Below are 23,597 nucleotides of genomic sequence, written 5' to 3'. Positions count from 1 at the left end.
TAAAAAAATTAGGAAAAATCCAACCTTTAAGGACACCAATTTTCTTTGTGAATGAATAATGTATCGTAAATAAATAAATGTTCTTCCTTAAAATACAGGGTGCATAAGTTTGGACACCCCTATGTTAAATTCCCATAGAGGCAGGCAGATTTTTATTTTTAAAGGCCAGTTACTACATGGATCCAGGATACTATGCATCCTGATAAAGTTCCCTCGGCCTTTGGAATTAAAATAGCCCCACATCATCACATAGCCTTCACCATACCTAGAGATTGGCATGGAGTACTTTCCATAAGATCATCTCTCAATGCAAATCAAACCAGCTATTAGGCTAACTGAAATAAAACCATGCCAATCTCTAGGTATGGTGAAGGCTATGCGATGATGTGGGGCTATTTTAATTCCAAAGGCCAAGGGAACTTTATCAGGATGCATAGTATCCTGGATCCATGAAGTAACTGGCCTTTAAAAATAAAAATCTGCCTGCCTCTATGGGAATTTAACATAGGGGTGTCCAAACTTATGCACCCTGTATTTTAAGGAAGAGCATTTATTTATTTACGATACATTATTCATTCACAAAGAAAATTGGTGTCCTTAAAGGTTGGATTTTTCCTAATTTGTTTAATTAAGGCATTAAGTTCAATTTCCAAAAGATGATTTTTTATTCCTCTTTTTAATCAACTTTAGCATGGGTGTCTAAACTTATGCATAGCACTGTATATATATATATAGAAGACCTCCAGTGCAAAAGCCTCTAAAAGCCACCCATGTCAAAAATGAGATAATAATATTGAGTGAATGCTCTCCGCACATAGTATACATTCATCAAATACTTTCACTTCAAACTCACTAAATCCCAGCCTCAGCCCATTCAGAAATGTCGGTACTTAGGTAGAAACCTATACAAGGTATACAGCAAACCTATATAGGAGCCTGATAAAAATGTTAATATTAAAGAAAAACGTTAGATGGACTTAGAGGCTTTTACATCTGAAGTCTTCATAATGTGTATTATTATTATTATTATTATTATTATTATTATTATTATTATTATTAGCAGTATATATAATATTCAAACTGAGCTTTGAAATAGCTTTATATATATATATATATATATATATATAGTTAAGCAAACCCTTTTGTAATCTCAAAGTATTTGCAGGATCAGGTGATGAACTTCCTTATGTCATAATTTTTCTCATGTCAGCACTGTTGACTTACTGACCAATCCTGGGTTTGTGGCTTTAAATCTCTGCTTCTGTCTTTTTATTCTCAAGGCTACAGGATCCCAATCATTCCCAACTCAAACATGAGTCAGTCAAACATGTTCATTTTGATGGTCGTCATTCCTCTAATTTTATCACAGGTAAAATTGAACTGTCCTTTTATTAACATTATTATTTTTTACATTGTTTCTGACACTATTTTTCAAAAAAGTGTTTAACAAATTTAGTTTAGGTGTAATTTTGCTTGTATGTTGGAATTAATTATGTTATGTAATAACCCTGTTATTCCGTCTCCACAGTCAACGAGAGGGAAGGACTGTGTGTGTGAGCTGCAAAATTCTGATCCTGCTTTTCCTGAGAATAAACTCAAGAACGTTGAGTTCACGTCTTCAAAATGCATAGGGAACATCACTTCAGAAAAGGTATAAAAATATCAAAACATCGTATTGTGATTTTCATGTCATGTAAGTTAAAAAACTAATTTTACAGTTTGCCATATAATTCTATACAATCTGTTATTAAAGCAAAATTGTGTTCTCTTCAAATGTGTGCAGATGACAGAGATTGACAGGCTTGTGTTGGGTCTACAACGTCGTATCTGGCAGCTTCTGGACAATGTGTCCATGCTGGAAAAAGAAGACAATGGAAATCTGTATGCATCCGTGTCTCTACGCATTATTGAATTAGAGTTAGTGGAGATTCAAGACCTTCTGGATAAACTCAACAGGACCACCAACAATTACCAGCTGCTCAGTGGAGAGACTGCAGCAGAGGTGAATTTATCTACACCACAGCTCTTTTACATCTCTATTACAATTTTATGCAATGTGTTTATTTCTAAGTGTCAAATTAATTCCTAATCAAAATGGATAATTTTCAGTACGTGTACAAAAAATATCAAAATATCAAACATATTGTTTCGTAGTCATATTAGGTGTCGCAGAACATGATCATTTTCAAAATGTATAACATTAAATGAAATGTTTAAAATAATTAAATGTATATGTTTATTTAAAATAAATGTAAACATTTGATTTAAATCAAGCTTTTAAATACAGTGTATTTAAATATTTAATTAATTTGTTTTTAGTTTTTATTCTTTTCTGCAGTGTTTTGCATTATGCACAAATTTATGTCAGACCAATAGAAAAAATATGAATATTAATTAATCAAATAGATCTATTAATCAAATCAATTTATTATTTGCTTTTTTTTTTTTTTTTTTTACTTTTCAGGTCCACAATTCCTCAATACTATTTCACTGGGACGTTTCGTGAATTATGTGCATTTTGCTTATTCTTATTTAAACCTTCATTCTTACAGCTTCAGGATATGGAGGAAACGATGGTGGAGCTGGAGAAGTTTGACCACACACAGGTGATGGTGAAAGAGCGAGAGAACCAGCGTGTTAAGAGGGACCTTGAACGGTGCAAAGATGTGCTCAATACTACAACACCAGCTCCTACACTTTCCCCAGGCATGTATAAACTTACGTAGCCACAGCTACACCCCTGTGTTAAAGTATTAGACTTTCATATTTGCTTTATTTTTAGGTCGCTGTGGTCTGGGCCGCATGGTCAATGTTTCAGGACCTAGAACATATTCCCTCACTGTGTATGGAACATCCTACACTTTCGGTGCTTGGGGTCGAGATGCAAAGCCAGCTTCAGGAGGCGAGAACAAGTACTGGCTGGTGGTGCTGTCAAGTAGTAATGTTTTTGGCAACTTTATCCGCCAGTACAGTAGTATGAGTACTATTACATTGGGTATAGGACCAACAGATACCTATATATCAAGCTCCAACCCCACAACAAACACAATTCAGGGGCCAAACATGGTCATGTACAGCAATGCGCTCTACTATAACTGTTACAACACATACTCCGTCTGTCAGTTCAACATGACGACTCGTTCTGTCAGTACTGTTGCTTTACCTAATGATACAGGTTTCAACAGCAAGTATCCTTTCGCACACCTCGGCGCAACATACGCCTATACAGATATGGATTTTGCCACAGATGAATCAGGCGTCTATGTTATATACGCAACCACAAGCAACTTTGGAAATGTGATGATCAGTAAAGTTGAGACTAGTAACCCTCCTGTTTTGAACCAAACATGGTCCACTTCTCTTCACAAAAGAACTGTCACAAACACCTTCATGGTGTGCGGTGTGCTTTATGCTACTCGTTACCTAGATAAAGAAACTGAAGAGATCTTTTACTCTTATGACACCAAAACCAACGAAGAGCGATACGATTTGAAAATTCATATTAAGAAGATGCAGACTAATATTAAGTATATGAATTATAACCCCAGCGATAATTTGTTGTATGTCTACAGTGATGCCTACATTGTGACATATGAAACCATGTTTCAGGAAGTTCACTGAACTATACTGTTTCATGTCTTTTATTTGCCAATAAATGTAATGATTTTACATATTTCATGTGGTTCTGTAAAGGGAAAATCATTTAAATAGGCTATGTATCACATTTTGGTTGCTGAAATAAAATTTGAGTGAAAAATTAGTGTTGGTTTATTAATCTGTAATAACCCATTGCATGCTGACACTGGCCTCTGTTGTGTGTATGCAGCGCTGTTATTTCAGTTCAGCTTTTTAAAACTTGAAGGTGATCAAGTGACACTGATCTGCTTTCCAAGCTGATATTTCAAATTGTATCCTGAGGCAGGATAGTTTGAGGTGTCTACGATTACTTTATATAACAATAATAACAGCTGGATTTGGCCATTATACTTTTGTGTATTTTGAACAGTGTTTGGGAAAGTTACTTTTAAAAGTAATGCATTACAATATTGCGTTACTCCCAAAAAAGTAACTAATTACATTACTTAGTTACTTTTTATGAAAAGGAATGTGTTACATTACTTTTGCGCAGTGTTGGGCAAGTTACTTTAAAAATGTAATTAGTTATAGTTACTAGTTACTTCTCACAAAATGTAACTGAGTTAGTAACTGAGTTACATCATTACAAAAGTAACTAATTACCAGGGAAAGTAACTATTGCGTTACTTAAAAAAAAAAGTTAAATAATTAAATGGACACTAAATAGAATAAATTATTATTATAAAATATTGTACACTAATTCACACTATTTTAATGTTAATTTGGTGTGGGACATTGTGAGAGACACCTATTACCTTAAATATTAAAATGTTATCTTTACTATGGAACAACAAAACAATAGAAGGTTTAGAACTTTTAATATTTATTGCACAGTCAACAACTGGCCAAGAAATAAGTCTAAAAATAAATGATGCTTCTTAAGAAATGTACCAAAAATAAATAAACAGTAATAAATAATATACATACACATACACTCTTTGTGGTGCAAATTAAAGCTATAAATTAAAGTACTAGCCTACTTGAAGTATTTTCTTCCTCACGAAAGTAAGCAGTTTAACAAAATGTGCTCTCAATATAATACTGAACAATGTACCAAAATAAACAATAATATTAAAATATAATTTTGGGGGGGGGGGGGGGGGGGGGGGTTATTTCAATAACCTACAGAGAACTTCACCATCAGAGGTTATTTAAGCCAAATTCTAGTCGTGTTTGCCGCACGTGTTCACAACCGGTCAGATGTGTTCTGGGAACGTTCTCTGCAGGTTATTTTGGAGTTATGTTTCATATGTAAACTAATTAAAACATTGCAGATGATACCAATATGCTACAGATATTATTCAAATGCTGAAGTGTGTAATTTATTTATAAACAAACTATATTATGCTCGAACACATTCGGTCTCTCTCGCGCACTTCCGAGCGCGCTCTCCAACATACACACCGGTCTCTCTCGGACACATCGGTCTCTCGCACTTTCGAGCGCGCTCTCCAACACATCGGTCTCTTTCGCGCACTTCCGAGCGCGCTCTCCAACGGTCTCTCTCGCGCACTTTCAAGGGCGCTCGCGGCGTTCGCCTCGCTTTTGTTCGCCTTGCTCTCGCCTTAACTCGCCATGACTGCCGGTCTGCCGCACATAATTAATTTTAAAAAGTAACGGACAACGCACCATATGGTACCGGTAACGGAGTTAATTTATTTAAAAAGTAATGCGTTACAGTATTAGTTACTGTCAAAAGTAACTGAGTTACAGTAACGCGTTACTAGGAACGCGTTACTGCCCAACACTGCTTTTGCGTTTCTTTTTCTCACCTGGGCTGGGCTTTCTTTTTTGTTTTTTTAATATTAATAAAAACAGTTCTATTTTTGGCAAATGTTAAGGCCCTTTCACACCAGAAGTGAAATGAATAAGCCTCGGGCTGAAGGGTTGAAATGCATATTTACGCCTGTACAGTAGCAGGTCAAACAAACCTTTCAGCTGCTGCTGTTCTGGATTAAAGAACAATAGGATACAGTTCAACACTCATTTCGAAATCTAATCTAAAGTAATTTTTGCTTATTAGTATGGTTGAATTAAATCATTGAAGGTCAGCAGCAAAGACATTGCTTAATAAAGTGAGATTAAATACATAAAGTATATTTGTGTAATTTAATACAGCTTTATAAAAGTTTTGCAACACTTTATTTCTCTCAACATGGGGACAGGAGAGCTGTCAGTCATTAAATGTGGAAAAAGTAACTAGCGTTACTTATATGAAAAAGTAACTCAGATATTTTGTTGTAAATTGAAGAAGTAATGCGTTACTTTACTAGTAACGCATAAAAAACAGCTGTCGGAATCCGTTCCCCCACTCCCATTATGAGAGGTGTTGATGTAATGGCTTAAAAAAGGCCGATTTTATTTTTGTGTGTGGATGGAGCTTAACTTGCATCAGTTTAAAGAATATATTTTGTTTGCCTTTTATTATGATAGAACAGTATAGTATCAAGAAAGTTTGACGAACCGGGACTTGAACTCGGGTGGCCCAAAGCTAAAAAAAAAAAATGTCTGCGCTCTGACCACTAGACTATTGGGTTTTTTAATTAACTGCAATGTGATAAATATTAGAACCTCACTGTGTAAGAAACAAGAGCCGAGAGCTGGGGGTTTTTTTTTTGCCGTCGGATTCTGTTCCCCCCATATTTCTGACACACTGAGGTTCTAATATTTATCAAATTGATGCTGTTTAAGCTCCATGCACACACAGAATAGAATAAACATATTTTAAGCCAATACATCAACATCTCTCATCATTGGGGTGGGGGAACGGATTTCGACAGCTGAACTATTTGCCTTCAGATTCTGTTCCCCCTATGTTTATTACACAATAAGGTTCTAATATTTATCGAATTGCAGTAAAGTACTAGTCTCAATAGCCTAGTGGTCAGTGCCCTGATAATGGTTTTTATAGGAATGAAGGACAATGTATAGCCTACTATTATTATAAACTTAAAATATGTTCATGTTTATTCACTATACATTGATTTCATCAGATTTTTAGGCATGTCTGAAGGTGATATAAGTTGCATTGTATTCATTTTAAGTTTAGTACCTCATTGTAACTATCGTTTTTGAATGTCATGTTTTAAGAGTTGTTCTCTTGGTTCCAGTTTTGACCAGTTTTGAATTTAAAACACAACACACTTTTTATTGGGTAATTGCATTTGAAATGCCTTCAGAAGAAGGTATCATATGCTAAAAGATAGGCATCATTGTACAAGTAGAGTTTCCCATCAACAGGATTGTAGTTCAGATTGGCTATTCCAGCAGAAACCTTCTCAAAAGCCAAAAAAAGAGTGTTTATCTCTTTGCCAGTGGTTGTATCAAAGGCATAAAACACCTCTTCTTGGTAAGTACTAACATAGCGTGTAGCGTACAGGACCCCGCACACCATAAACGTGCTGGTGACGGACCTCTTAAAGAGATGTGTCTTCCAGGTGTGGGTGATATTGAGCTCCAGCGGGTCTAAGCGACTCACAACAATGTTGCCGTGGTTCTCCTCGGTGGCGTATATCACCCACACGGCGTCTTGGTCAGCCTCCAGGTCGATGTCTGTCCAGTCACGGCAGCTGTAGTAGCAGAAAGGGAACTTGTTGTCGATTCCGGCACCATCCAGTTTCATACGTTTGGTTGTTTTTGTCGTAATGTTGAAGCTGCAGATCTCAGCAGTGCTGTAGCATTGGTAATATACAGTATTGTCGTACAGTATAGTGCCAGAGCCCTGAACAGCATTTTTGTCACTGTAGGATGGTGCTATCTGTTCATCTTTGTAGTTCCTATTGGCCATGAAGTCTTCATGTGAGTTGTACAACCTGATTGTGTGCCCATGCTTGTGTCCACTCACCAGACAGTGTTCCCAATAACGTTCCTGATTGGTTAGTAGGGCATCACGGCCCCAAGCACCAGAAACATAAGATTTGCTGATGGAGTTGAGCTTGGTGACACTTGGAGAACTTATTCTGGTCATGATGCGCTGATGACAAGTGCCTGGAAGTAATTGTAGTAACACAGTTCAAGCTTTTTCTTAATTTATTAGAACCTTTTTGGACTTTAGACTTTAAAATGCCATTTGAAAGCAATTATGTTTCTGTATCCTATTCCTTCAGAAAAAAAACTCACAATAGCAATGTACTTACTTCTGAAATTGTTGGGTATGGTCTTGCAAGTCTGTGCTCGGTTGTTGAGGTCACGTAACCTCTTCTTCATGGTCTCCAGGTTGAAGAAATCATCTTTGTACATCCTCTGAATATCATTTCTTGCCTTATTTAACTGAGAACAACACAGATGGTATCATTAAACTGTTGTCTCATATACTATTATGTATTGTTTAAATAGTTCTGTCATCACCTTTAACTTGAGATTGATTTGAAACACTGATCACAAGAGAAAAGAGTTTAGAAATATGTATGTTCATGTGTTGCAATGTCTACCTCATTTAACAAGTTATGTGTCTCCTTGTTGGGGTTCTGCAAGTGTGATTCGTTAACAGATTGATGGATTTCCTCGAGTTCTTGGATTAGCTGTCGCAGGGGAAGAGCGTTGTACAGTCCGCTTGTGTGAAGGTAATTAAATGCTTTCAGACGGGCTGTGATGTTCTGAAGAGTGGCTCTCATTAACGGCAGTTCAGCATCTGTGTTACTCAACTGGAAGTCACCTCAGATAGTTAATTGATATTGCCTAAGTTCAAGATACTTCTCAATTTTAATGAAAAACGTCTAAATATCCATTTAGTTATAAAGAAGCTTAACTGATACCTTACCTTTTCCTCAAATTCATTCAGGTTCTCCTCACAGTTCTGGACCTGTTTTGTGACTTCCACAAACCGTACAGCGGGAAAAGTCCAGATAGAGCTGTTTATTTTACACAAACATGAATCGGTCTTCTGTTGACCTGGAACTCTCTGAGCCTCGACAGTCGCCTTATGTACAAATACAATCAGATGTCATACATACACAAGTTCTCTCATATTTTCTTATTTTCAGAGATGTAAGAATTGTAGAAACCTGTGAGCTAATTCAAGACACAAAGAGAAAACTTACGATGACTGCGAGGAGCAGCAGGTAGATGAACATGTCGACTGAATGGCCTGAAAGACTAAAGATTTGCTTTAAACCACCACTAAAACACTATGATGCAATTAAACACTATGATGCAATTTTAGTTATGCCAATTTGCAGTTTTGGGGGTCTGTTGAAGGGGATATGAAAATTGCACATATGGCTCATTTAAGAAATTCAGGAAGAAATTTAGTTGAGAAATGTGGGAAAATTCTACAAGTTCCCCCCCAAAACAATTTCAACCCCAGTTCATCATACATTTTATGCAAAGATCTGCAGTTTTATTATATGATGAAGGCTGAAAACTGGTTTCAGTACTGCATGATATTGAAATGACAAAAAGTACGGAAACACAATCTTTTAGTTTTTGTTTTAAACTTTTTTCTTATGTCAGTACAATATTACAAAAACTGTAAATACATGTATTTTAAATGAAGATAAAAAAAACGGGAATTAATGAAGAGTTTTAATTAAATGAATGAAATTAATGAAATATTATGACAATTTAAAATGACTGTTTTCTATTTTAATAAATATTTTAAAATGTAATTTATTTGTCAGATGAAAGCTGAATTTTCAACGTCATTACACCAGTCTTCAGTGTCACATGATCCTTCAGAAATCAGTCTAATATGCTGATTTTATGCTCAAAAAACATTCATTATTATTATCAATGTTGAAAACAGTTCTGTACAATTTGTTTTCAAAATTCTTTAATGAACAGAAAGTTCAAAGAACAGCATTTATTTAAAATAGAATATTTTCTAACATTATAAAAATCTTTACTGTAACTTTTGATCAGTTTAACTCATCCTTGATGAATAAAAGTATTGATTTATTTTATTTCTTTCCCCCAAAAATAAAATTAAAATTCTTACTGACCCCAAACTTTTGAACGGTAGTGTTTAATGTTATAAAAGCTTTAGATTTCAGATAAATGATGTTCTTTTGAACTTTCTATTCATCATAGCATCATGAAATAAAAATGTAAAAACTGTTTTCAACATTGATAATAATCATAAATGTTTCTTGAGCATCAAATCAGCATATTAGAATGATTTCTGAAGGATCATGTGACACTGAAGACTGGAGTAATGATGCTGAAAATTCAGCTTTGATCACAGATATTGATATTTTTTAATCAAATAAATGCAGCCTTGGTGAGCAGAAGATACTTCTTTTAAAAACATTAAATATCTTACCGATCTAAAACTTTTGACCGGTAATATATATATATATATATATATATATATATATATATACATAGTTAAGCAAACCCTTTTGTAATCTCAAAGTATTTGCAGGATCAGGTGATGAACTTCCTTATTTCATCATTTTTCTCATGTCAGCACTGTTGACTTACTGACCAATCCTGGGTTTGTGGCTTTAAATCTCTGCTTCTGTCTTTTTATTCTCAAGGCTACAGGATCCCAATCATTCCCAACTCAAACATGAGTCAGTCAAACATGTTCATTTTGATGGTCGTCATTCCTCTAATTTTATCACAGGTAAAATTTAACTGTCCTTTTAATATTAACATAATTATTTTTTACATTGCTTCTGACACTATTTTCAAAAAATTGTTTAGCAAATTTGGTTATATATAATTTTTTATGTGTAATTTTGCTTGTATGTTGGAATTAATTATGTTATGTAATAACCCCTGTTATTCCGTCTCCACAGTCAACGAGAGGGAAGGACTGTGTGTGTGAGCTGCAAAATTCTGATCCTGTTTTTCCTGAGAATAAACTCAAGAACGTTGAGTTCATGGCTTCAAAATGCACAGGGAACATCACTTCAGAAAAGGTATAAAAATATCAAAACATAGTATTGTGATTTTTATGATTGCAAATCAGTCATGTAAGTTAAAAACTAATTTTACACTTTGCCATATAATTCTATACAATCCGTTATTAAACAAAATTGTGTTCTCTTCAAATGTGTGCAGATGACAGAGATTGACAGGCTTGTGTTGGGTCTACAACGTCGTATCTGGCAGCTTCTGGACAATGTGTCCATGCTGGAAAAAGAAGACAATGGAAATCTGTATGCATCCGTGTTTCTACGCATTATTGAATTAGAGTTAGCGGAGATTCAAGACCTTCTGGATAAACTCAACAGGACCACCAACAATTACCAGCTGCTCAGTGGAGAGACTGCAGCAGAGGTGAATTTATCTACACCACAGCTCTTTTACATCTCTATTACAATTTTATACAATGTGTTTATTTCTAAGTGTCAAATTAATTCCTAATCAAAGTTGATAATTTTCAGTACGTGTACAAAAAAGATCAAAATATCAAACATATTGTTTCGTAGTCATATTAGGTGTCTCAGAACATGATCATTTTCTAAATGTATAACATTAAATAAAATGTGTAAAATAATTAAATGCATATGTTTATTTAAAATAAATGTAAACATTTTTTTGTACTTTTCAGGTCCACAATTCCTCAATACTATTTCACTGGGACGTTTCGTGAATTATGTGCATTTTGCTTATTCTTATTTAAACCTTCATTCTTACAGCTTCAGGATATGGAGGAAACGATGGTGGAGCTGGAGAAGTTTGACCACACACAGGTGATGGTGAAAGAGCGAGAGAACCAGCGTGTTAAGAGGGACCTTGAACGGTGCAAAGATGTGCTCAATAGTACAACACCAGCTCCTACACTTTCCCCAGGCATGTATAAACTTACGTAGCCACAGCTACACCCCTGTGTTAAAGTATTAGACTTTCATATTTGCTTTATTTTTAGGTCGCTGTGGTCTGGGCCGCATGGTCAATGTTTCAGGACCTAGAACATATTCCCTCACTGTGTATGGAACATCCTACACTTTCGGTGCTTGGGGTCGAGATGCAAAGCCGGCTCCAGGCGACGAGAACAAGTACTGGCTGGTGGTGCTGTCAAGTAGTAATGTACATGGCAACTTTATCCGCCAGTACAGTAGTATAAGTACTATTATATTGGGTATAGGACCAACAGATACCTATATATCAAGCTCCAACCCCACAACAAACACAATTCAGGGGCCAAACATGGTCATGTACAGCAATGCGCTCTACTATAACTGTTACAACACATACTCCGTCTGTCAGTTCAACATGACGACTCGTTCTGTCAGTACTGTTGCTTTACCTAATGATGCAGGTTTCAACAACAAGTTTCCTTTCGCACACCTCGGCACAACATACGCCTATACAGATATGGATTTTGCCACAGATGAATCAGGCGTCTATGTTATATACGCAACCACAAGCAACTTTGGAAATGTGATGATCAGTAAAGTTGAGACTAGTAACCCTCCTGTTTTGAACCAAACATGGTCTACTTCTCTTCACAAAAAGACTGTCACAAACACCTTCATGGTGTGCGGTGTGCTTTATGCTACTCGCTACCTAGATAAAGAAACTGAAGAGATCTTTTACTCTTATGACACCAAAACCAACGAAGAGCGATACGATTTGAAAATTCACATTAAAAAGATGCAGACTAATATTAAGTATATGAATTATAACCCCAGAGATAATTTGTTGTATGTCTACAGTGATGCCTACATTGTGACATATGAAACCATGTTTCAAGAAGTTCACTGAACTATACTGTTTCATGTCTTTTATTTGCCAATAAATTTAATGATTTTACATATTTCATGTGGTTCTGTAAAGGGAAAATCATTTAAATAGGCCATGTATCACATTTTGGTTGTTGAAATAAAATTTGAGTGAAAAATTAGTGCTGGTTTATTAATCTGTAATAACCCATTGCATGCTGACACTGGCCTCTGTTGTGTGTATGCAGCGCTGTTATTTCAGTTCAATTTTTTGTTAAAGGTCCCGTTCTATGTGATCTCATGTTTCAAACTTTAGTTAGTGTGTAATGTTGTTGTTAGAGTATAAATAATATCTGTAAAATTATAAAGCTCAAAGTTCAATGCCAAGCGAGATATTTTATTTAACAGAAGTTGACTACAAAAAACGGCTGGATTGGACTACACCCCTCTACATCCTGCTTTAATGATGTCACTAGAACCGTAACCTCCGCCCACAGGAACACAGGCGTATTGATGGCGAAATGTCAACAGACGTGGTTGATGTTTATCTATAATCGGATACCGCAAAAGTTTAATTCGAAGTTGTTAGTTTGCTCTGTCCATTTCACCACGGACTGTTTTTCTAACCTGGGATAATATTAAGCAGGCCTCTCTCAGCGTTTCATACTGACGAAGGGGGCAATTTCAACTATATTCCAGCAAGCGGTAAGTAGTGATTTAATATGGAAGTAGCGATCACTCTTCACATCGTTCGTTTCTCTTAGTAGGATGAAAATAATCTTACTTAAACTGTGATTAATATACAGAAAGCGATCAAAGAACAATCCCTTTCCAATCGCCCAAGCTGCAGTCGGTGACACAGCGCGAGTTTATCTGGACTCTTGCCAAAACTCGTTATGAAATCAATGACGCTGTTACACTGCACAACGAAGCTCTTACTGTATTTATATGCCTCATGTTTGCATTGGTGAAATCATTAGTGAGAGTGCAGGAACTGCGTTGCAATGATAAGATCTTTCACACGATCAACAGACTGTTATCTGCTTAATGCTCATCACTGCAACCTTTTATGTGATGGTAATAGATCTAAATACTTAAAAAACTTCTCACGATTCGTTAATCCAGATAGCTGTAATAGTAAAAACGTATAATAGCTGTAATAGTAAAAGTTTTCCAGATAGTTCCACATGTAATGCCAGATATTTCATATGCAAGCATGTCAGCCAATCACAGCAGAGGGCGTTTACACTGAAGTCTCACAGCAGACACGCCCCTTCAAACAGAGTGTTCAAACCAGGGAATGAAATCAGGCTAGGAAATATGCCTTTTATTTCTAAATTATAACAATTTTTGATCTAAAAAACATACTAACATTATAAGGGCACCCCAGGAAACATTATAAAATAATAAAAATAATCCATGGAATGGGACCTTTAAAAGTTGTCTTACCTGTGAAGGTGATCAAGTGACGCTGATCTGCTTTCCAAGCTGATATTTCAAATTGAATCCTGAGGCAGGATAGTTCAAGGTGTCTACGATTACTTTATATAACAATAATAACAGCTGGATTTGGCCATTATACTTTTGTGTATTTTGAACAGTGTTTGGGAAAGTTACTTTTAAAAGTAATGCCTTACAGTATTGCGTTACTCCCAAAAAAGTAACTAATTACATTACTTAGTTACTTTTTATGAAAAGGAATGCGTTATATTACTTTTGCGTTACTTTTTCTCACCTGGGCTGGGCTTCTTTTGTTTTTTTAATAACAACAAAAACAGTTCTATTTTTGGCAAATGTTAAGGCCCTTTCACACCAGAAGTGAAATGAATAAGCCTCGGGCTGAAGGGTTGAAATGCATATTTACGCCTGTACAGCAGCTCAAACAAACCTTTCAGCTGCTGCTGTTCTGGATTAAATAACAATAGGAAACAGTTCAACACTCATTTCGAAATCTAATCTAAAGTCATTTTTGCTTATTAGTATGGTTGAATTAAATCATTGAAGGTCAGCAGCAAAGACATTGCTTAATCAAGTGAGATTAAATACTTAAAGTATATTTGTGTAATTTAATATAGCTTTAAAACGTTTTGCAACACTTTATTTCTCTCAACATGGGGACAGGAGAGCTGTCAGTCAATAAATGTGGAAAAAGTAACTAGCGTTACTTATATGAAAAAGTAACTCAGATATTTTGTTGCAAGTTGAAAAAGTAATGCGTTACTTTACTAGTTACTTGAAAAAGTAATCTGGTTACGTTACTCAAGTTACTTTTAATGAGTTACACCCAACACTGATTTTGAATAGGCCTATTTATGTCATGTTTATTATTAATATTTAAATTTAGGGTTAGGTAGTTTAGTTATAAACATATAACTGACACTTTCCTTACCTGAATGCACATGTGCACATCTGGGTTCCCTTTTTTGTCTATCTTCAAACTTGCACAAAAACACTAGATGTTGCAAACATTGTATAAAGCAACATTGTGGTGAGTTTGTGAGGCAAAACATTTGCCAATTCATGATTAATCCAATTCAAGCTTATCGCAGTTAGAAATCATTACAGTTTGACTTTGCTCATGGACCTACCAAATGTGTCTACAGAGATAAGACAACACATCCTCTCTTACTTTTTCATTTGTAATTTTTCACATGATTTTTAAACAAACACATTTCATTATTTCTTTACACAAATAAAGGATCTAAGTGACAAAGTATGAAACTGAGAAATTCGCCATCAAATCTTCACCACGATTCATTCATTTCAGTATCATTTAGACGTTAAGAAAAGGTTGGAAATTAAAAGCAAGCTCTGTTGCAACAAATGACCTCCACCCACAGACATGAAGATGTCTCTCTCACTTTTAATATTTCACCATAATGATATGTCTTTAAAACTCTGCTGCTGCCACACAAAGTTGTTTATTCTGAGGTTTTAAGATTAATTTCCTTTAGAGATGAGTCAGTCTAATCTATTCATTTTGATGATTATTATTCATCTAAGTTTCTCTCAGGTAAGAAAAATAAAGTCACTTTACAATTACTATTGATACCTTATTTCTCAAAGTACTGTGTCTAATATATTGTAGGGTGCATTTATTGTTTGAAAGTGTTTTTATTCTTTTATTATGTACTTTCCTGTCATTTGGTCACCATAGTCAGTGAGAGGAAAAGAATGTGTGTGCGATCTAAAAAATTTAGATCCTCCTTTTCCTAAGAACGAACTAACAAAAGTAGAGACCACTGCTTTACAATGCATTGAGACCATCACTTCAGAAAAGGTACAAAAAGATATTTAAATTACATATTTTCCCCTCTTATTATTTTTAATTCAATTGAGTTTTAAATCAAATTAAAATGTCATAAATATCTGCAGATGACAGGCTTAGACAGACTTGTGCTGGGTCTACAACAACGCATCAAGCAGCTGGAGGAAAACGTGATCATGCTAGAAAAGGAGGATGACAGGAATCTATATGGAGCCGTTTCTCTACGCATCATTGAGTTAGAGATCACCGAGATTCAGGACCTCCTCGACAAACTCAACAGGACCACCCAAAATTACCAGCGTCTCAGTGTACAGACTGCAGCTCAGGTGACTTGCTGTACAAAAAAAGTGCAAATCCATTGCAATGTGAAAAATTTTCTTGCCAAGAAAAAGCACTAAAATAATAATCACAAACAGAAAATAAAAATCATGTAAGTAGTTTTAATTATAAATGTAAATTAAAGCTGCAAGCAGCATTTATCGGGGTTCAAGCTATTAAGGCCTTTAAGGTTTTTAAGCTAGCAGGGACTAGTTCGCAAAAGTAGGTTTTGGACAAAATGCGACATAGCAGAAAAATGTTCCTGCCTAAATCGAATCACAGTGATGTAAGGCACTTGAGTCTAGGTTAAACAGCCTAAGAGTTATGAGCGATTTTGTACTTTTGGTTGCTGTAGCGCCACCTATGGGCCAATCGGGGTCATACTCTGATAGGTTGTCCCCAAATTGAGGCCTACCATCTGGCCAGGTTTCACATCTCTAGGCCTTACGGTTTGGCCTGCACGATGCGTTTTACGAATCCTTACAATTGCAATACAGCATTTCATGCTTGAACCCCTAATAAGAATGGAAGCTTTTTGCCATTTATAGCGCCACCTTTGGTCCGATCTGCATGAAACTTGGCATGCGTCTTCACCATGTTATGACACATATGCTCATGAATTTTGGTGAAGTTTTGAGTTTTCATTTGGGATCTATAGGCTTTTTAGTGTATTTTGCCACGCCCCTTTTCTAAATGACCCTGTTACAGCCACCCAAATGCAAAAGTTCAACTTTTTTTTGATAATTATTGATCTAGAGAGTCCAGAGAATTGTCCTAGACTGGTCTGGTTTCGATCGGGACAAAAACCAGGGACTAGTTCGCAAAAGTAGGTTTTGGACAAAATGTGACATAGCAGAAAATGTTTCCTGCCTAAATCGAATTTGGAGATAGCCATTTTGTCCGGCTTGAGTCCGGGATCACAGTGGTGTAAGGCACTTGAGTCTAGGTCAAACGGCCTAAGAGTTATGAGCGATTTTGAACTTTTGGTTGCTGTAGCGCCACCTATGGGCCAATCGGGGTCATACTCTGATAGGTTGTCCCCAAATTGAGGCCTACCATCTGGCCAGGTTTCACGTCTCTAGGCCTTACGGTTTGGCCTGCACGATGCGTTTTACGAATCCTTACAATTACAATAGGGTTTCAGCATTTCATGCTTGAACCCCTAATAACAGAAATACAACTTAAGTCAATACACATAACATAAAACATAACAACCTCAAAGTAACAATCTCATAAATAAATTAAAAAAACATCATAAATAATATATAATATAGGTAAAACTTCACAATAAATTCTGTTCTGTTAACATTAGTTAATGCATTATCTAACATTAACTAACAATGAGCAATATATTTTTAAAGCATTTATTAATCTTTGTTAATGTTATTCATTATGTTATTCACAGTGCATTAACTAATATAATCTATTACTAAATATTAACATTTACAAAGAATTATAAATGCTGTAGAAGTATTGTTCATTGTAAGCTCATGTTAACTAATGTTAACAAACTAAACCTTATTGTAAAGTGTTACCATGATGTAGATCTTCAAATAGAGGTCAGATAACAATGTAAAAGAAAATGACTTTTTAAATAAAAATATGATAATATAAATTGCCTTAAACCTGGAAATGTTCCACTACGCACATCTGACACTAATGTTAATTAAATGTAGATGATAAATGATGGGGCATTTTTGCTGGTTTTTTTTTATTTATTTATTTTTATATTATTTCCTTACTTGTTTTTTAACTGCCCAAATTCTTATTTTTCACCCTTTCGTAGCTTGAAAATATGAAAGACACAATGGTGGAGTTGGAGAAGTTTGACAAAATGCAAGTAATTAAGAAATATAGAGAGAGAAACAGCAAGAAGAACCTGGAACAGTGCAAAGAAGAGCTCAAGGCTACAGCAGCACCTCCAACAGTTTCCTCAGGTACGCTAAAGTCTCCAATAGTCCCAATTTTTCAGTTGTACATTACACAGTTTTTCTTCTGTTTTTAGCTCGCTGTGGTCTGGGCCGTGTGGTCAGTGTGGCGGGACCTAGAACATATTCCCTCACGGTCTACAGCACCTCCTATACTTATGGTGCTTGGGGTCGAGATGCAAAGCCGGCTCCAGGAGACGAGAACAAGTACTGGCTGGTGGTGCTGTCAAGTAGTAATGTTTATGGCAACTTTATCCGCCAGTACAGTACCTTGAGTACTCTTTTATTAGGTATAGGACCAACAGATACCTATATATCAAGCTCCAACCCCACAACAAACACAATTCAGGGGCCAAACATGGTCATGTACGACAATGCGCTCTACTATAACTGTTACTACACATACTCCGTCTGTCAGTTCAACATGACGACTCGTTCTGTCAGTACTGTTGCTTTACCTAAAGATACAGGTTACAACAACAAGTTTCCTTTCGCACACCTCGGCGCAACATACGCCTATACAGATATGGATTTTGCCACAGATGAATCAGGCGTCTATGTTATATACGCAACCACAAGCAACTTTGGAAATGTGATGATCAGTAAAGTTGAGACTAGTAACCCTCCTGTTTTGAACCAAACATGGTCCACTTCTCTTCACAAAAGAACTGTCACAAACACTTTCATGGTGTGCGGTGTGCTTTATGTTACTCGTTACCTAGATAAAGAAACTGAAGAGATCTTTTACTCTTATGACACCAAGACAAAAGAAGAGCGATACGATTTGAAAATTCACATTAAGAAGATGCAGACTAATATTCAGTTTCTAAACTATGACCCCAGAGATCATCTGCTGTATGTCTACAGTGATGCCTACATTCTAACTTATAAACTCATCTTTCAGTAAGTCTCCAATGAACTTGAACAATGAGCTTGTAATCAATCGCTATAGAAACAAAAATGGGTAACTATGGAGACAAACAAGGCAGCAAAGGAAACAAAGGCAAGTCAAGTCACCTTTATTTAAGTTAAGATAAGTTAAGTTTATTGTCCTTTCGGAAATTATTTTTTGTGTCTGTGACACCCTTCAGTCATCACCAACACCAAATGACAAATACAGACAAACATCAAAAATACAAAAGTACCTTACAAAATACAACAGACATCAACAACATCCCTCTCGCAACAGCAAAATCACTGCCAAATATGTCATTTAAATAGCGCTTTTGACAATACAGATTGTTTAAAGCAGCTTTACAGTGATAATAGTAACTTAATGCAACAAAGATTGTTTTTGCTGTACAGAAGCTCTAGAAGAAAGTCTTCGTCTAGCTTAAGTAAGTTTTTAATTTATTACATTTCCATTGTTATTAACTTAGGGGCCACTTACACGACACCGTTTTCAACTGAAAACAGAAAACCTTTAATGCGTTCTGGCTGTTCATTTACACGACAATGGCGTTGTGGTGACCTGAGAACGCAAACTTTGAAGTAGATTTCAAAGTGCAAGTTTTTTAAACAGGTTTTGAAAGAGATACCATTATCATCTGTGTAAACTTCAAAAAAACGTGAATCTGTGAAAACATTGATGGCATGTACATGCATATTATGTGTTTAGTCTATAGGCATGTGATGATTCCAAAAAGTCCACATAGTAAAATATATGTCATTGCAGTCAAGAGCACAAAATATTGTTGATATAGTCACAATATACCATCATCTGTGATCATCACTTACCTGTTTGTGATTGCTGTTCAATAAAGCACTGTTTTGTCACCAATCCACCTCTCTCTGTGTCTGCTATCTCCTAACAGAATGGAATCCATACTGAATTTTTCAGCAGGTTTCTCAAATGGTTTGGCCATGGGACTCAAATTTCCCTATGATCATTAAGCCACAACTCAATTTGACATCATTTCTAAATGTATATATTATTAAATATATATACTGTATATTTAAATTGAACATATTAAATAGCAGTCCCAAACAATCTTTTGTTAATACAATAAAGTTAGTCAGTTGGTAGGAGCTACTGTACCACAGTCATTAAAAAATGATGCAAAAATAACACAAAGTGAAAATGAAGTGGCGTTTTGTGGTTACAGAAGCAAGTTACCATGATAATAGATTCACAATACTACAGTGAACTGAACTCCATAGAATGAACTCCATACCTGCAAGCAAATCCTTCCCACCTCCCACCTAACTCACAACATACCAGTTAAGTAATTCATACTTTTTTAGTAAGGACTTAATAATTGACAACATAACTACGATGTTGCATGCTAGTAATTTCTGGATACGACGGTATCAGTTTGATACATGTAAATATTTGAAAATTCTTGAGTAAGAAACATGTTGGGAACAGAATCCGACAGCAAACAATTCAGCTGTCGGAATCCGTTCCCCCACCCATATGATGAGAGATGTTGATGTAGTGGCTTAAAAGATGCTGATTTTATTCCTTGTGTGGATGGAGTTTAACCAGCAACAACGCCAAAAAATTCATATTTAAACTGTTGCTGTTTAAGCTCCATCTACACACAGAATAGAATCAGCATCTATTAAACCACTACATCAACATCTCTCATCATATGGGTGGGGGAATCTTTTAAAGGAGTAGTTCACTTTAAAATGAAAATTACCCCATGATTTACTTACCCTCCAGCCATAGGTGTATATGACTTACAGACGAATACATTCGGAGTTATATTAAAAAATATCCTGGCTCTTCCAAGCTTGATATTGGAAGTGAATTGCTACCAACAGTTTGAAGCTCAAAAAAGTGAATCCATCCATCATAAACAAACTCCACATGGCTTCTGGGGGGGTTAATAAAGGCCTTCTGAAGCAAAACGATGAGTTTGTGTAAGAAACATATTACTATTTAACATGTTACAATGTAAAATTGTTCCTATTTAACATGTTACAAAGTAAAATTCCCCTCCTTGAACTGCCACCTTACCGTGGTGGAGGGGTTTGAGTACCCGAATGACCCTAAGAGCTATTAGAACCTCATTGTGTAAGAAACATAGGGGGAACGGAATCCGACGGCAAATAATTCAGCTGTCGAAATCCGTTCCCCCACCCCAATGATGAGAGATGTTGATGTATCGCCTTAAAATATGCTTATTCTATTCTGTGTGTGCATGGAGCTTAAACAGCATCAATTTGATAAATATCAGAACCTCAGTGTGTCAGAAATATGGGGGGACCAGAATCCGACGGCAAAAAAAACAGCTGTCGGAATCCGTTCCCCCACTCCCATTATGAGAGGTGTTGATATAATGGCTTAAAAAATGCTTATTTTATTTTTGAGTGTGGATGGAGCTTAACTTGCATCAGTTTAAAGAATATATGTTTTTGCCTTTTATTATGATAGGACAGTATAGTATCAAGAAAGTTTGACGAACCGGGACTTGAACTCGGGTCGCAATAAGCTGAAAATCAACAAATGCCAGAATAGAGTGCACTGACCACTAGGCTATTGGACCAAGTAATTAACTGCAATGTGATAGATATTAGAACCGCATTGTGTAAGAAACATAGGGGGAACAGAATCCGACGGCAAATAGTTCAGCTGTCGAAATCCGTTCCCCCACCCCAATGATGAGAGATGTTTATGTATCGGCTTAAAATATGCTTATTCTATTCGGTGTGTGGATGGAGCTTAAACAGCATCAATTTGATAAATATTAGAACCTCAGTGTGTCAGAAATATGGGGGGAACAGAATCCGACGGCAAAAAAAACAGCTGTCGGAATCCGTTCCCCCACTCCCATTATGAGAGGTGTTGATGTAATGGCTTAAAAAATGCCGATTTTATTTTTGTGTGTGGATGGATCTTAACTTGCATCAATTTAAAGAATATATTTTTTTGCCTTTTATTATGATAGGACAGTATAGTATCAAGAAAGTTTGACGAACCAGGACTTGAACTCGGGTTGCAATAAGCTGAAAATCAACAAATGCCAGAAAAAAGTGCACTGACCACTAGGCTATTGGATCATGTAATTAGCTGCAATATGATAAATATTAGAACCACATTGTGTAAGAAACATAGGGGGAACAGAATCCGACGGCAAATAATTCAGCTGTCGAAATCCGTTCCCCCAACCCAATGATGAGAGATGTTGATGTATCGGCTTAAAATAAGCTTATTCTATTCTGTGTGTGCATGGAGCTTAAACAGCATCAATTTGATAAATATCAGAACCTCAGTGTGTCAGAAATATGGGGGGAACAGAATCCGACGGCAAAAAAACAGCTGTCGGAATCCGTTCCCCCACTCCCATTATGAGAGGTGTTGATATAATGGCTTGAAAAATGCTGATTCTATTTTTTGTGTGTGGATGGAGCTTAACTTGCATCAGTTTAAAGAATATATTTTTTTGCCTTTTATTATGATAGGACAGTATAGTATCAAGAAAGTTTGACAAACCGGGACTTGAACTCGGGTTGCAATAAGCTGAAAATCAACAAATGCTAGAAAAAAGTGCACTGACCACTAGGCTATTGGATCATGTAATTAGCTGCAATATGATAAATATTAGAACCACATTGTGTAAGAAACATAGGGGGAACAGAATCCGACGGCAAATAATTCAGCTGTCGAAATCCGTTCCCCCAACCCAATGATGAGAGATGTTGATGTATCGGCTTAAAATAAGCTTATTCTATTCTGTGTGTGCATGGAGCTTAAACAGCATCAATTTGATAAATATCAGAACCTCAGTGTGTCAGAAATATGGGGGGAACAGAATCCGACGGCAAAAAAAACAGCTGTCGGAATCCGTTCCCCCACTCCCATTATGAGAGGTGTTGATATAATGGCTTGAAAAATGCTGATTCTATTTTTTGTGTGTGGATGGAGCTTAACTTGCATCAGTTTAAAGAATATATTTTTTTGCCTTTTATTATGATAGGACAGTATAGTATCAAGAAAGTTTGACGAACTGGGACTTGAACTTGGGTCGCAATAAGCTGAAAATCAATGAATTACAGTACAGAGTGCACTGACCACTAGGCTATTGGCCCACATAACTAGCTGCAATGTGATAAATATTAGAACCGCATTGTGTAAGAAACATAGGGGGAACAGAATCTGACGGCAAATAGTTCAGCTGTCGAAATCCGTTCCCCCACATCAAAGATGAGAGATGTTGATGTATCGGCTTAAAATAAGCTTATTCTAATCTGTGTGTGCATGGAGCTAAAACAGCATCAATTTGATAAATATCAGAACCTCAGTGTGTAAGAAACACAGGGGGAACAGAATCCGACGGCAAAAAAACTGCTGTCGGAATCCGTTCCCCCACTCCCATTGTGAGAGGTGTTGATGTAATGACTTAAAATATGCTGATTTTATTTTTGTGTGTGGATGGAGCTTAACTTACATCAGTTTAAAGAATATATTTTTTTGCCTTTTATTATGATAGGACAGTATAGTATCAAGAAAGTTTGACGAACCAGGACTTGAACTCGGGTTGCAATAAGCTGAAAATCCAAAAATGCCAGAGTAGAGTGCACTGACCACTAGGCTATTGGATCACGTAATTAGCTGCAATGTGATAAATATTAGAACCGCATTGTGTAATAAACATAGGGGGAACAGAATCCGACGGCAAATAATTCAGCTGTCGAAATCCGTTCCCCCACCCCAATGATTAGAGATGTTGATGTATCGGCTTAAAATAAGCTTATTCTATTCTGTGTGTGCATGGAGCTTAAACAGCATCAATTTGATAAATATCAGAACCTCAGTGTGTAAGAAATACAAGGGGAACAGAATCCGACGGCAAAAAAACAGCTGTCGGAATCCGTTCCCCCACTCCC

At 36.1% G+C, this 23,597-nt stretch overlaps 4 protein-coding genes across 4 annotated transcripts; 3 read left to right on the top strand and 1 right to left on the bottom strand.

Moving 5' to 3' along the window:
* The first annotated feature begins 1,263 nt into the window (after positions 1-1,263).
* LOC307151571 (olfactomedin-4-like) lies at positions 1,264-3,752 on the top strand. Its single transcript, XM_079859668.1, has 5 exons — positions 1,264-1,369; positions 1,529-1,651; positions 1,784-2,002; positions 2,553-2,706; positions 2,783-3,752. The coding sequence occupies exons 1-5, from the start codon at positions 1,313-1,315 to the stop codon at positions 3,619-3,621; spliced, it is 1,392 nt and encodes a 463-aa protein (XP_079715794.1). The 5' UTR covers positions 1,264-1,312; the 3' UTR covers positions 3,622-3,752.
* Positions 3,753-6,757: 3,005 nt separating this feature from the next.
* Positions 6,758-8,773, bottom strand: LOC307151349 (olfactomedin-like). Its single transcript, XM_079859328.1, has 5 exons — positions 8,676-8,773; positions 8,396-8,554; positions 8,067-8,279; positions 7,773-7,905; positions 6,758-7,623 (listed from the first exon to the last, which is right to left on the bottom strand). Exons 1-5 carry the CDS (start codon positions 8,706-8,708, stop codon positions 6,812-6,814), a joined length of 1,350 nt encoding a protein of 449 aa, XP_079715454.1. The 5' UTR covers positions 8,709-8,773; the 3' UTR covers positions 6,758-6,811.
* A 1,339-nt stretch (positions 8,774-10,112) lies between these two features.
* On the top strand, positions 10,113-12,422 carry LOC307151344 (olfactomedin-4-like). The gene is made up of 5 exons (XM_079859315.1): positions 10,113-10,201; positions 10,377-10,499; positions 10,642-10,860; positions 11,223-11,376; positions 11,453-12,422. The coding sequence occupies exons 1-5, from the start codon at positions 10,145-10,147 to the stop codon at positions 12,289-12,291; spliced, it is 1,392 nt and encodes a 463-aa protein (XP_079715441.1). The 5' UTR covers positions 10,113-10,144; the 3' UTR covers positions 12,292-12,422.
* Positions 12,423-15,102: 2,680 nt separating this feature from the next.
* Positions 15,103-19,540, top strand: LOC307151348 (olfactomedin-4-like). The gene is made up of 5 exons (XM_079859327.1): positions 15,103-15,261; positions 15,406-15,528; positions 15,624-15,842; positions 17,621-17,771; positions 17,840-19,540. The coding sequence occupies exons 1-5, from the start codon at positions 15,205-15,207 to the stop codon at positions 18,667-18,669; spliced, it is 1,380 nt and encodes a 459-aa protein (XP_079715453.1). The 5' UTR covers positions 15,103-15,204; the 3' UTR covers positions 18,670-19,540.
* The last annotated feature ends 4,057 nt before the right edge of the window (positions 19,541-23,597 follow it).

This window comes from Squalius cephalus (genome assembly GCF_949319135.1).
Source record: "Squalius cephalus genome assembly, chromosome: 23".
In the NCBI taxonomy this organism is placed as follows: domain Eukaryota; kingdom Metazoa; phylum Chordata; class Actinopteri; order Cypriniformes; family Leuciscidae; genus Squalius; species Squalius cephalus.
The sequence above is the reverse complement of the archived record's forward strand: the minus strand, read 5'-3'. Positions and strand labels throughout refer to the sequence as shown.

Coding starts and splice junctions, on each gene's coding strand:
- LOC307151571 (XM_079859668.1), top strand. CDS start 1,313: ATGAGTCAGTCAAACATGTTCATTTTGATGGTCGTCATTCCTCTAATT. Junction 1,652..1,783: donor GGAACATCACTTCAGAAAAG/GTATAAAAATAT, acceptor AAATGTGTGCAG/ATGACAGAGATTGACAGGCT. Junction 2,707..2,782: donor AGCTCCTACACTTTCCCCAG/GCATGTATAAAC, acceptor CTTTATTTTTAG/GTCGCTGTGGTCTGGGCCGC.
- LOC307151349 (XM_079859328.1), bottom strand. CDS start 8,708: ATGTTCATCTACCTGCTGCTCCTCGCAGTCATC. Junction 8,555..8,675: donor TGCTGCTCCTCGCAGTCATC/GTAAGTTTTCTC, acceptor TTTGTACATAAG/GCGACTGTCGAGGCTCAGAG. Junction 7,624..7,772: donor CATACCCAACAATTTCAGAA/GTAAGTACATTG, acceptor AATTACTTCCAG/GCACTTGTCATCAGCGCATC.
- LOC307151344 (XM_079859315.1), top strand. CDS start 10,145: ATGAGTCAGTCAAACATGTTCATTTTGATGGTCGTCATTCCTCTAATT. Junction 10,202..10,376: donor TTCCTCTAATTTTATCACAG/GTAAAATTTAAC, acceptor CCGTCTCCACAG/TCAACGAGAGGGAAGGACTG. Junction 10,500..10,641: donor GGAACATCACTTCAGAAAAG/GTATAAAAATAT, acceptor AAATGTGTGCAG/ATGACAGAGATTGACAGGCT.
- LOC307151348 (XM_079859327.1), top strand. CDS start 15,205: ATGAGTCAGTCTAATCTATTCATTTTGATGATTATTATTCATCTAAGT. Junction 15,262..15,405: donor TTCATCTAAGTTTCTCTCAG/GTAAGAAAAATA, acceptor TGGTCACCATAG/TCAGTGAGAGGAAAAGAATG. Junction 15,529..15,623: donor AGACCATCACTTCAGAAAAG/GTACAAAAAGAT, acceptor AAATATCTGCAG/ATGACAGGCTTAGACAGACT.